General features: G+C 32.9%; 1 protein-coding gene across 1 annotated transcript in view; it reads left to right on the top strand.

Annotated features, from left to right (window-relative positions):
• The window catches only part of LOC123566712 (A disintegrin and metalloproteinase with thrombospondin motifs 7-like), a 158,737-nt gene that overhangs the window by 122,175 nt on the left and 21,932 nt on the right, over positions 1-14,630 (top strand). Inside the window, exons 8-12 of the mRNA XM_053549086.1 lie at positions 8,092-8,238; positions 9,030-9,177; positions 12,081-12,173; positions 12,478-12,623; positions 12,951-13,014. Of these exons, the coding sequence (XP_053405061.1) occupies positions 8,092-8,238; positions 9,030-9,177; positions 12,081-12,173; positions 12,478-12,623; positions 12,951-13,014 (598 nt within the window). The remainder of the gene's footprint in view (positions 1-8,091; positions 8,239-9,029; positions 9,178-12,080; positions 12,174-12,477; positions 12,624-12,950; positions 13,015-14,630) is intronic.

The raw sequence follows: 14,630 nt of genomic DNA, 5'->3' as shown, positions 1-14,630 counted from the left end.
ACTCTCGAACCCATTCTGCTTTTTGTTCTATGAATCCAATGGATCCTCGAATAGATTTTATTTCGGCACATCGTCAATGTCTGTTCAGTATTTGTATCTTTTATAAAATCTTGCACCTCTAGACACGTTTTATATAAATACATGCCATTCTGTTAAATGCAAATATTTTAGATTGTTTATACTTGTTAAGGAAAGCCATTGGGGAATTTATATGAATAACTATTTATTGGCTATATAACATAGTATTACATAAAAAGTATGCATTTCCAAGAAAAAGATTATAATATGAATTTATCAAGCAGGCTTTAATTACACATGTATCGTGAATTGATTTATCAGTGTCTGTGTGCAGTATTTGTATATATCAGCCATTCAAAGTATTTATAAATCAACATGTTTTGATTTCAGTTAAAAGCCAGTCAAATTTATTGTGTTTAATATTTGAGATAGGCTTACCAGGCATTAAATGTTGAGGAAAGCAATATAGTTGTTTTGATAAGGTAACAACAATCTGATTTATGACATGAATCCTAATATAAATCCCCGGCAAATAGTGTGTGCAGAAACACACGGCAAATTCATAACTTCAAGAATATAAACTTGAAGCCAAGTTGATACTTTAATGAGTTGTCAAATATTAATAGTATTAATCCTGAATCTACCACCCATGTGAGGCTTATCTGTCTCTCTTTAAATTGTATCATCTGACAGGGTTATAGGTGTATTTCGTTACAAGGTTATATTTTAAATGAATTAACAGGAAGGCTTCTTTTTGCTCAACAAAAAGTTATTGTATGCAATTTGTCTGTTTCAAGTATGAGTCATTCTGCTTTCTGTAGTTATGTTTTAACATTGATAGGAACGAAGTGAGGTTGGTCGTACACAAAATGTATTTTGTATCAACACTTTAACCTGTTGACTACTTTAGTACATTAAGTTTTATAAGTATTTACTGAATTACCCCTATCTCCATTTGTGCTTATAGATTTATTCGTAGGAAATGTTCGTAACTAAAGATGCTTTGGAATAGGACAGAAAAGTCGTCGGGTATATGTATCCCCTAAACTGTACATGATAATGGTGCAGTGTAAATCCTTTCTATACTATTTAATATCATGCTAACCATTTTTGCATATTTTCTACATATTAAATCATTTAGATATTTCTTTATTTTTGATATTTGTTTTTTTTTCAAAACCCATTTGCAATATGACGGGGCATTTCTTGATAAAGTTGAGTTAAGGGATAATGTCTATAGCGCCCCACGTTTTTAGGTTTTATACTAATTAGGCAAATGTTATTGTAGGGGAATACATTTTTATAAAAAAAAAAAATGTAGCATAATTCCATCTGTAATCAAATGAAAAATTATTACGCAAATAAGTATAAAACGAATTCACTCTCATCATCCACAAACAAAAACAACAGTCCTCTAAGAAAAGTCCTTAAACATGCAGTCATCCAATTATTTTGATGCAGTTATTACAGTTTTTAATAAATCCAAATACTTAGTAGGTTTATAATTTGAGATTTATAATGTAAAACCATAAATTGCATAATTGTACATTACGTAGCTGACAATATTTCTGCCAATAATTCAAGGCATGATTGGATCCGTAGTGACAATTCTCTGTATTTGAGTTCGGCCTCCACCGGCCTTTACGGAGAGTCATGTGCGCGTTGAGCCATTTTAAAGTCTGACGAATGCCGAACTGTCAAACGAAATTATGTGACCACATGGAAATTTCAGAGTATCTTAAAATTTACACGTCCGCTACATTAAGTTGCGCCGTTAGCGAAATGGGATTAGGACACGGCATTTATAAGTACTCACAATCTTGTTAACTATCAGACACATTCTAGACATTTTTGCTGACTAACACAACACTGACATTTATCAGACAGACATGATACAAGTTTCATGTGTTCCTGTAATCGATTTGTCTACAATCTGTATATCATTTTGCAAACATTTTATCTTTAAAATCTTAAAGATTTAATTTCAGTTAATTCCATGCATTTCATATCCTTTTGCAAATTTGAGATCTTGCATCTTGTAGATTAGTTGCATTCATTATATGTCAAATTGAAGTTAATAACGTATATTTAATGAAATTAAGATGCTTTTATAAGATAACAACCCTAGAGAAAAACAAGTTGTATAACACGTGAATTTTGATTTTGGAACAGAAAGCACATTTATTCATTATCAAGCTTATTATGAATATACCATTAATTTATATAAAAGAATCTTTGTTTTGTGTTTAGCGTTGTTTTAACAGTATTTCAGTTATGTAACGGAGGGTGGTTGGTGGTTTTACCCAGGTGCCTGTCCGTGATAAAAAATGCTCGGAGGGGCACTTTGGATCTTCCTCCGCCATCAATGCTAGAAAGCTTCATATGACCTATGATTGTTTTGATGCGACGTTAAACCCAACAAATACAAAAAAATCTATTTCTGTATAAAAAAAAGGCATGCGCATTTTGTAATGTTCGCTGTACGCAAGAAGAGACGTTATTTGTGTTTGGGACAAGAATTTACCAAGAATTAAAAAAAAGGAACGAGTACTAGTATAAATCTAATCATTATGGAACAGAGGGCCAATTCATATATTTAAACCTGAAGCCGAAAACTTATACTTTATTAACAAATTTCTGCGTGTTATGAAATACTTACTCAGATAATAAAGGAATTAACATTTAGTCTGCCACCCAATAGGAAACTTGTCTTTCTCTTTAATTTGCATCTTCTGACAGGGTTATTTTGTGTGTTTTGTTGCAATGTTATCTGATATAACGGAGCAGGTTTTTATTTACTTCACAATGTCATATTGTGTACCTTTTGCCTGTTTCAAGTATTACTCACAGTTTCTGCAGCTTTCGTTTTTCATACTGATAGAAACGAAAAGGAACTGATCCTACACTGAAAACGTATACTGAACAAAACAGCTAACTCGCCATTAGCTCTTTTGCCGGTAAATTAAAAATTACTGAAAGTACATTCACGCTTAAAACAATATGCTGATGATAAGATTTTTCAACGAAATCAAATTATGCTGTCATGTAAATTCGCTCATTCTACGACTTCAACCCATCTTTGAAAAGTCACAAAAAATACACTAAAACATCTAGAATTTACAATCTAGCGAAAAACGTTATGAGGGAAGAAAATTACATCAAAACAGAATAATGGCGTTGTCATACCCTATCGTAAAAGAACATTTAATAGGTGTGAGAAATTTAAACATTTCCTAGTAAAAAATCAAAATCTACACTTCCTTATTTCTATAAATTGTATATATTCATTTACTAAAAACGCATCTTTCATGTGTATTTTTGTGACTTTTTAAAAACGGGCTTTAAGAAATGAACTTTCAGTATTTTTTAAACTATTTGCAAAATAGCAAATGGCGGGTTAGATCTTTGGTTCAGTATAATATATCTGTAATCTAACAATCAACAGTTTAAACTGTTCACTTCTCCAGAAAGGCAATGGAATGATTTGTGTTCATTATGCGAGCTATTAGTTTTTGTCTTTAAATTGTAGGCCTGGAATATACAGAGAAATGTAGTTATTACGTCATGGTGCTTTTAAATAGTTACCCAGCCTTATGGTACATTATTTTAAATCTGTTATTCTTAAATAACGACACTGTAGATGTATGATACTTTATTAGGTACATATTTTGTAACATATGATTATCCTGTGCTGGGATCCAGAATGTCTTCTATTTATTAAAATTTTACAAATAGAATTGAAAAAAAGTAAAAAAAAATGACCTGTCTAAATCGCACACATTAATACAACTGTTGCTGACGGCTCAGTGATACTTTTCTAATTGCCATCTGTCCACAACTACAATCATCACGCTTCTTTCTTCTTCTCGTTGTCTTGCATCTTTAGGATGATAGGTACATGTATAATATAAAATATTGCCTCAGATTATTCAGCAAGATTTACTTTATTTATTTTACCCAGTTTATCTTTATACGTGTGTTTTTAATGTTTTAACGTGTAATCATGTTGTTTCCAACGATTTCGTCTAGGTAATTTCTTCGACTTGTTGACAAATAGCAAAGCTTAGTATACCTTTTCTGTAAAACCTGTGTAAATCTTATCTCTGGGTAAAAATTTTGATAACATGGATACCGTAATTCTGTTCTATATTCTTTAAAAGTCATGCTAACCATGTTGATACCTTGTCTATATATCAGATCATTCAAACATTGAGGAAATGTTTAAAATCATTATGATTATTTGCTATTATATCTGAGGCACTTTGTCCAAGAAGAGTTGGGTCATTATAGGGATACCGCATTTTTGTGCAATAACGGATCGCCCGGCACACATCCCGAAGGATTCTTCAAATGCTGCATTAAGAAAAAAAAATACGTTGACGCATAAAATTGATAAAAGTGAAAACGTATAACTCTGACCAGAATTAAGTCTTTCATTTTAATTGATCATATTAATAAAAAATAACTATTTTAAACAGTCACGAATACACATGAAAATGGTTTAAGTGTTTAAACAAAAATGCATTTTTGTAGGCAAAAGTTGGTATATATCGAAACATCAGTAAATGTTTCTATGCCAACCAGCTTATCAAAATAGCGTGCTTCTCTTTCTGTAATTAATAAAAATAATAAAATAAATTAATGTTTATGGGTATTCTATAAAATTATTATGACATTAACTAAACTAAATTTAACAAATATCAAGTCTCACGAGACTCTTGACAATTTGCATGAAAGAAACACATCCGGGAAATATTTTGGCGATAGGTATATAATATAACTTGATAATGTAAAAGAAATTAAAGAGACATAGATTTTTGTAAGACATCGCTGTTATGATAAGAAAAATGATTGTTGAATAAATACAGACTTACTGACTCACAGAAAATTGTCAAATTCCAGGGTCTTTAAACGTTTAAAGTCTTTGAAATTCAAAATTTTCATTTTGCTCTGCCATCGTCAAATATGCACAGATTACAAAGAAACTTTGAAGAAATATAATGACGATTCTGCAAAATTTGAACAGTAGAAATTTGATAAAGACAAATTGAATATTTGCCGTTCTTAACACTAAGTCTATGTTTCAGACATTGAAGGTTCGTGAATACGGGTCAAGGTAATTATGATATACTTCAATAAGTTTCTGTAATCGATGTAGGTCTACAAATAGTACATAAGGTTGCAAAACTTGTATCTTATGTCTACAAATAGTACACCAATTTCCAAAATTTGTATCTTGATAAGTTTCACTTCATGCCATATTTTATTTTTCATTCTTCTGAATATTTGAGATAGTTTGTAAAGATATTTAATGCAGTGAAGATTGTAACAATCAGTGACTAAATCTTAATTGTATAACACATGTATTTCTCTCTAGAACTGAATGCACAATTTATTTATATCAGTAGTAATAAGTGTCAATTATAAATTCGTGTGTACGGCAACGCTAGGAATGCAAAGAAATGTTTGGTATTCATGATTCAGGCATATCAGTATAACCACATAGTATTTATAAGTTTTTAAAATATCACAAATAGTGTTCATATGAATAATTGAAATATTGTTAAAATGCCAGCTTGCTTGTACATACTCTAGCCCTAATTTATATTAAAAAAGGACACTTGGTATGAGATAGCTATCGAAACTTCACTCCGGATGTAGCCAAGCTAAATCAATTATTATTAATTCATGGTATTGATCGAGAGTTATTGTCTTTTTAAAAAATAGTAATATACCATGAATAGATCTTGTTTTGGTAATCCTTTGTCCTTGCCTTGAGCATCGCCCGAATAGCTCCACAAAGCGTTTTTACCGATGTATAAAATGTTCTAAAGAATTATAATACAATAAAGAAAACATGACCTATGCAACCAATGCCTTACTAAAAACCAAAGGAACGCAATTACGGACAATTAAATCCAAATTAATCAGATAATAAAACATCAACACACTAGAAACCGTATCTTTCCGACAAGATGATGCGTGTTACTAGTTGAAATTTTCGGCAGGGAAAATCACTGTCATAACAAAACGTTTTACCTAATAATAATAGTATCTTTGTATTCTTATATTTTTGCGTTCCATATTCGTGCGGGGAGCTTTTAAATTTACTATTGCCCCTACATCTGTCCGTCCGTCCGACTTTGTGTTATGCATATCGCAGAAACTTGTTGACCTAGCGTCATGAAGTTTATAGGATTGTATCTGGTGTTTTGCTTGGGGATAACCAGAGTTATCACCCTTTACGATCAAACTGTGCATAAAGGGACAAAAATTTGTGTCGCATGTATATCAGAATTATTTTTTATTTAGAGTCGTGCTCTTTGTGTATTTTTTTAGAATTTTATTCAGCCAGGGTTATGGCCCTTAACTTTGTCATACTGAATATCCATAAAAGGACTTTTGTGCCGTTTATATCGCAAAAAGTCTATGACTTAAAATTGTGAAAAACATGTAGTAATATGTTTCAGCTTATAAAGTTTAGCACCTAATGTTTTGTTCGGATTTCACGCAGCATGACTAGGAATTATGGTGAAATATAGAAATGATGTTCTGCATGTGAACTTGGTATTGTTATTTGGCATTTACTCCCACTTTCCCTTGTCCGTCCTTCCCCACGCTCGTGAAGACTAGCACACCCCAAAAGCAAGGTAATATGAAAATATATGTTGTCTTGCATTGTCAACAAGTAACATATAACCGTACAGTGGCGGGAAATGGGGCAATAGTGTCCGTTTTATTAGAATGCAGTCACGTCCAATTTTATCTGCATATAATAACAGCATTTATGACAAAGGTATAGCAACATTAAGCTATTTAGGTATTATGGCCTACAAATGTAAAAAGAGCCAAAACGCAATCTTACAAATGCTCAGGTCTTTTTTTATTGATATAGTAGCAATAAAGCATAATTGGACGAATTCAGATATATCATATCTGTACCACACTGTGTGGTCTACATATTTACCAGATAAAAGCAGTTTTAGAAATATTCCAGGTCATTGTATTTCTATTCACATGTTGGCTCAATAAAAATGATTGAAAGACCTTAGATATTGTAAATCATTCCATGCTACAGTGTGTTTATGTTCCGTTGCAGTTGTAAAACATAATGAGCAAAAATCAGTGTAGAAATGTTCCTGTTGGTAATTATGTTCGTTTGTGAAATTTTATAAGAAACCAGACCAAAATCATCATAATAAACTTGAAAACGGACACCCAGTGAACAGAAATAGATATAATAGATACAATATATTTCTAAAACAAATTGCACAACAGTAATCACACGTAAGACTATATGATCAAACCTTCGCATCGTTAACCCAAATACATCAATCATTATTGCTAATCGTTTGCTATAATTTCCATGAAAATGTATTATGGAACGCAAGATGCAACATCAAACACATTGCACAATTTATAAGTAACATATAACCAACACGAACGAAACAGGGACACCACATCACAATCGAATGCTCTTTTTACAATAACAGAACAACAAGATGAATTTCTCGAAAAAAAAGTCAAAATACTTCGTAAAATATTTGAAAGCCAAAACGTTAGAAAGGTACACTAAAGACAAACTATAAAATAAGAATAACAAGAGCACTGCATGCGTTGATGATTTGATGAAACATCAGTCCTTTACTAAGGTAGGTCTGAATCTTTGACGTAGGAGCGTCCTCACAGATTTGGGAGAGTGGGGTGGGGAAGGAGGTGGCAAACAGGCAATCCTATCTAAATGTTCCTGAAACACCCAAATAACGAGACAACGTAACAGTAATAAAAAAAACCATTCTGTCCAGTGCAAATTTGCAAATGACTACTGTTATCAAACTCTTTTACTTTTAGATCTGTTTACTCGAGACGGCGTATTTCTACCTTTTTCTTTGTGAAAATAAAGTTTTGAGTGAGGATACAGTATGCCAACTCTCAGAGTTGCGGCCCCGGCCATACGCTCTCCCTACTCCCCATACTCTTGAGCCTATATGAATACTACATCTCCTCGTCTAAGTCTACCATTGTTGTAAAAATTGACGAAGTACTTACAATACTATAATTGATATTTTTCAGTTTTGGCATGCTCCATGATGGTTCTAACAACGGATGCGAGGATCCTCCTGGAAAACAGCTATTCATCATGTCTCCTAGTCTAGTGGCAGACAGCATCTCAAAGTCCTGGTCGAACTGTAGTAAACAGTCCATTACTCAGTTTATAGAGTAAGGTTTAAATTTTGTATTTTGCCTTTTTCCTCGTGTGCTGTCAGTCCGACATTTCAATTTAATTTTAATACGCTTCAATTCAGTTTCAGTTACCCCGAGCCTCTTTCTTATTTCCTTGTTCAATTTCAATGTTACAGTAATTACATAATGCAGTTTTTGTATTCTCATTATAAAGAGAGTAAATCGATTAATAATTTCACCTCATTTATTGTAAACGCGACTATGGAAGGAGATATCTCCTACACCATGATATCCTCTAACACAATATTTGACATGAAATCGACAAGACATTCATTTCAGAAACTTGATAAACTGTTGAATAGTTTTTTTCAATCACTAGTTGGATTTTTGCACTCTTATGCACTTGCAAGCATGCACAATAAATATAGGGTAAATTTTTTCTTGTATTCCGGTGTAAAACGTTGATCTTTTTTAAATTTTACCATGCTGGAATAGTTTATGCAGCGACAAGCTGACACTATTTTGATAAAATGTTTTCATGCAACAAGTGATGTATGAAATGCACAGGTTTCGCTGATATACCTTTTACTCAGATATCATAAACATTCGCATGGGACTAATTTTCGTGAGTTTCGTTGTTCATTCAATCCGCGAAATTTAATACAAACGAAGAAGTAAAATTCTAAGATTTTATAAGCAAAATTTGAAATTCACTAATTTATATACCCAAGAAATAGATTGCCAAAACCATAAAAGTTCTAATTGTTAAACAATGTTTTATCCTATATTGGTATCTGAGCTTCATGTAATACATTGCTATCATTTAGTCGTGACTGGGGATATTGTCTGGATGACGAGCCATCAAGTCACGAATACAACTATCCCGTGCTTCCCCCAGGTACCATGTATGATGCTAACCACCAATGCCGGTTGCAGTACGGCACCGACGACGCTACAATATGTACCAATGAACAGGTACTTGAAATTTACTTTTGGAACAGTAAATCGTCATATCTTAGTACTTCATAAGCAAATTTAGGTACATTTTTCATAATGTGTGTCAATGATCGAGTACTTACACCAGTGGGTTATTGACGGTCTTAAAACGTTATTTAGTTCATTAATCTTTTTTTCTCTTCCTCACACCCTATTACCTGATGTCCACCACGCCGAGGGATGCGGCTGCCACAGAGGTAGGAAATCAATAACGGTGAATAGTGGTGTTAGTTTTTTGAGCTGTATTTTTTTATTTCGACTTTCCATGAAGATATTCTGGTGCAGGCATATGTGTAAATGCCTAAACATATTATATGATTAATCCTGGTCGCCAACTTTGCGAAAGAAATAAGTATTCAGTTGTTTAACTTGGACGTTTATTAAAATTGATGCGAAAATCATATTCAACGGCCCAATTAGAAGTGTTTACAAAATAATTTGATCGGGTTTACCTCACACGTCAAACAAACGATCATCTGGGGATAATCCTGGCAAGTTTCAAGTCTGTCCGTACGTCTACACCGACGTTATGACCCTCCAAAGGGACCCGGGTATAGTCACGTATGATAAACTTTACCACAGAGGGCATATTTAAATGATGCCCATCCCACCGAGGAGTCAAAATATAGGATATCGTTTACGACAGAGGGAAATTTGTGTAAAAATGTCTATTTTGGCTGTTTGTTTTGCTTTTGAGACCTGGGAGGTCATGGAATTATTTGCAGTATGCATTGTTTATACTTGTGTTTAATAATGGGCGATTTTTAATGGCGAACACCGCTGTAACAAGGCGGTAATCAGTCTTGATTGAACTTCTATCTATCTCCGACGTTGTTTTGCTACTTTAAGTCTTCGTTTTGTAAACTCAATTTTGTTTCAATTTCTTTTATCATGAAATATATGATATCGTAAGTCCTGATGGTATCGGTACTTACGTTCTTGCTGGATTCAGTGTTGAATTTACGGTTTATATTAAATGATAAATCGTTTTGCAATCAGTCTAGATTGTATATATATATATATCCTACATTGCATACAATCTGATACTGTACATGTATAGAGTTGTTTTGCCACTGAAAGTCTTCGTTTTGTAAAATTATTTTTGTTTCTTTTTTATCATAAGATAGAGACATTTGCTGCCAGCAATGAAATACTAAGTCTTTGTACTTGCTGGATTCAGTGTTGAATATAGGTTAATATTAAATATCAAATTGTTTTGCATTATCATGCTTTCATACTAAGAGGCTACTGATAGTAACATAGTTCTACATAAAAGATCCGTTAGGCTAGAAAATTTAAATATATTTGTTGTCAGTGGCATAAGTCAAGTGATCGGTTCTAAATAAAGCTGTAATTCATTAATCGTTTACAGAAATGTTCTAAACAATTTATTTTGTATTCAATTTCAGAACCAAAGATGAAGGCATACACGTGTTATTACTGTAACAATGATTTTGAAGTTAACACTGGAGTGATTGACCATTTAGTTAATTGTCATGTCAAGAGAGATCTATCAAAATGCAATGGAAATAACTAAACCATCTGTTATTACCGAGTTACTATCTGAAATGAAGATTTCATTCTGATCGATCTCTCTTGAAAACTTTAAAGATGTATTCAATTTTGATATTTTGCCCTGTAACTTCGATACATGCCCACATGCTGGTCACTAGAAATGAATATTTCACATTCATTTGGAATCACGTCGGTATATGTTTTCTGTCCTATATCCAGCATTCCAAATATTTTCATCTTATTCCAGTTCCATGTACTTAAATGGTCAATCACTCTAGCGTAAGCTGCAAATCAGTGTCTTAGCTTTTTTAAAACAATTCTCATGCATTTCAAATATATATGCTTAAATATACTACTCGAGAAACTGTGTTTAACTATATGATTCAACACAGAATCCTGCAAGAACGCAAGTATCAGGACTTAAGATATCATTATTTCTGTATATATCATCATAAAAGAAATTGAAACAAAAATGAATTTACAAAATGAACATTTACAGCAGCAGAACCAATCTATACATGTAGCAGATAGTATGCAATGTCGGAGATAGAAATACAATCTAGACTGATTAACACTGTGTTACAGCGGTGTTCGCCATTGAAAATCGCCCATTATTAAACATAAGTATATAAACAATGCATACTGCAAATGATTCCATGACCTCCCAAGACTTAAAAGCGAAACAAAAAGCCAAAATATATGTTTTTACACCAAATTCCCCTCTGCCGTAAACGGTATCCTATACTTTGACTCCTCGGTGGGATGGGCATCATTTAAAAATGCCCTCTGCGGTAAAGTTTATCATACGTGACTATACCCGGGTCCCTTTGGAGGGTCATAACGTCGGTGTAGACGTACGGACAGACTTGAAACTTGCCAGGATAATCCCCAGATGATTGATCGTTTGACCTGTGAGGTAAATTCGATCAAAATATTTTGTAAACACTTCGAATTGGGCCGTTGAATATGATTTTCGCATCAATTTTAATAAACGTCCAAGTTAAACAACTGAATACTTCTTTCTTTCGCAAAGTTGGCGACCAGGATTAATTATATAATATGTTAAGGCATTTACACGTATGCTTGCACCAGAATATTTTCATGGAAAGTCGAAATGAAAAAATACAGCTCAAAAGACTAACACCACTACTCATCGTTATTGATTTCTGACCTCTGTGGCAGCCGCATCCCTCGGCGTGGTGGACATCAGGTAATAGGGTGTGTTCCTTCTATTCTTATACGTAAATGTTATTTTCCGAAGGCTATGTCAAAAATAGATCGTCGACATACATTCCATAATTAGTGTTAACGTTTGTATTTACACATAATAGTTTATTATCCAAACAAGCCATGTATTTATATTTCAGGATGTGTGTTCGAATCTATGGTGTCAAACAAACAACAAGTGTTCCACACACCTCGAGGCTGCAGCTGAAGGGACTATTTGCGGAACTAATAAGGTACAGGAGACTAAATATTACGTACTCGTGACTTTATTACCACGTGTGTGATAATAAATAACGCGACGCTGAACTGGTGCGAAAGATGTAAATACCGATATTTCTGCAAGGGCTTACATTTCAAACTTGAAAATTCACACAGTCGAAGAACAATTCGTTATATTATCGTTATAATTTATTATTTACATGTTTTCACATTATTATTCATAAAAGTTTTCGTTGAATAAAGACCGGTTGACGTCTTCAGGAAGACTTTCTTAGGCAATTTATAGCAAGCGTGATAATAAACTACGGTATTTTGTAGTGGTGTCTCGAAGGAAAGTGTGTGAAGATTGGTGACAGACCGGAAGCAATTAACGGAGAATGGGGTGAATGGACGTCTTGGACAGAGTGTACTAGAACATGCGGGGGAGGTGTCTCTCACTCTCAGAGACATTGTGAAAACCCAGCGTGCGTATCTGCCCTTGTGTTATTTCAGCTTGTACCAAAACAAATGATTATTCCTTCCCAGGAAAATATTAAGTTACTAAAAGTAATTAAGAAATTTAAAAGCCTAAACAACATTGTAATTTTACAACTGAACTAGGGTGGTCATACTACCGCATGAAAATCTCGACTGTTGGCATACATGTAAAAGCGGTATGCATAATATATACAACACTAAATATATTATATGTGGTATTTAAATTGTGAAACGAATGAAAGGATTCCGAAATTTTCCGGAATTATATTTGGATACAAACATTTAAGTTGATAAGCGAATCTGTTTTTTTCCAGACCATCTCATGGTGGGAAATATTGTCTGGGCGAGAGAAAACGGTTTAGGATTTGCAACACAGACGTAAGTACCGTATGCTTCTACTGATCAGTCAGGATAACATGTCACTTTAGCAGGTCGATAGTAACAAGTTATATTATTTGATATGTGTAGTTAGCTATCAAACTATTTTAATTAGTTGCCAGAAGATATTTAAATTTCGTATACTGATGGAGCATTGCCATATAATGATAGTCGTGTTGATCTTTAATATTAAAAACAAAGAAAAAAAAAACAACAGATCTTCTTAATTGACACATTTTCCTAAATGATAAATATATATGGATTCTCTTTCCCATGTTGATTAAGATAAATCGTGCTGAAGTTATTATAATACTATTAAATGAGCAAACATGTGACAGGAAAATCATTAGTTACATGGACTAATCGTTTGGATCTATTTTTGTCAGTTTCAGTCTTAATATAGTCGTATGTGTAAACAGGAAATATTTCAATAAATGTTCTGAAATTTATCGTTCAGAAATACTTCTTTTATATACTATATTATTAATTAGGTGACAAAAAACTAGCTACGAATGCACCAGTTTTGGATTTATAGCCTTATATACACAAATTCATGTCATATCGCAACACCTTTCTTACGTAAAGACGTTTAATGATGTATTTTTACCTATATAGCCTTATATACACGCATTCATGTCATGTCTCTACAGGTATGTTTTGCAAATACATTAAATGCTAAAGAAATAATTGACCTTCATTGTTCCTGTAAAAAGATTTATCTAAATTAAGTTATGGATTAACTGTATTTTAATTGAGAAATATGCTGAGAAATTTGCAACTTACAGAGTGCATCATTTTCCCGTAAAACCACTATTCCACCGCTCCAATGGAAAAACTCCGGTCCTATTTTATGCATGTGTACAAATATTGAAATATATATGTAATAAATGAAAATCATTAATGATTTCAACATAAACATATTGACAATAGTCGGTGATAATTTTAGATCTCTGAATATATATAATTTTGTATTTAGAAAATGAAGAATGGAAATCATGACAGCAAATAAAACATTTAAGCTTGTTTGCATAAAAATAATCAGTTACATAAGACATTAACCCTTATCATGCTGGACACGATCGATTCTGCCTTTGTGACCAGTGTAGATCACGATCAGCCTGCACATCTGTTCGCCATTCAGTCAATATCTTTTTGGTAAGCTTTTAACAGTTAACGGTACTGTCCAAATTGAAAGATGAACAAATTCATTAAAGAAACCTAGCAGGGTAAGGGTTACTTATGAATGTGAGGATGTTACTTAATGATGCAGAATTTGGATAATAGAATTATCAAGGCTGACAAGAAAAAATAATTTTCAGCAACCTTTTCACACGTTTTAGGCGATATTTTCCTCTAGTCTCAGAAATCCATAAAATGTGGGTACTGTAACAATGACCAGTGTATGATTTGTGCAAGATAATGTATATCCAAACACTTCATGCAGAATGAAATAAACCTTTGTAACGCTTTTAAAATAATGGAGAAAATCAACATTTTTTCCAGCTTTTTAACTGTTATCTAACACACTTTTACACACTTTACAATCTTTTAATGTCATATATATATGGCATTAAAAGATTGTAAAGTGTATATGGCATGAAAAGATTGTAAAGTGT

The sequence above is a fragment of the Mercenaria mercenaria genome, chromosome 8 (assembly GCF_021730395.1).
Source record: "Mercenaria mercenaria strain notata chromosome 8, MADL_Memer_1, whole genome shotgun sequence".
Taxonomy (NCBI): domain Eukaryota; kingdom Metazoa; phylum Mollusca; class Bivalvia; order Venerida; family Veneridae; genus Mercenaria; species Mercenaria mercenaria.
Note: the sequence above shows the minus strand (reverse complement) of the source record. Positions and strands in the feature narration are given on the sequence as shown.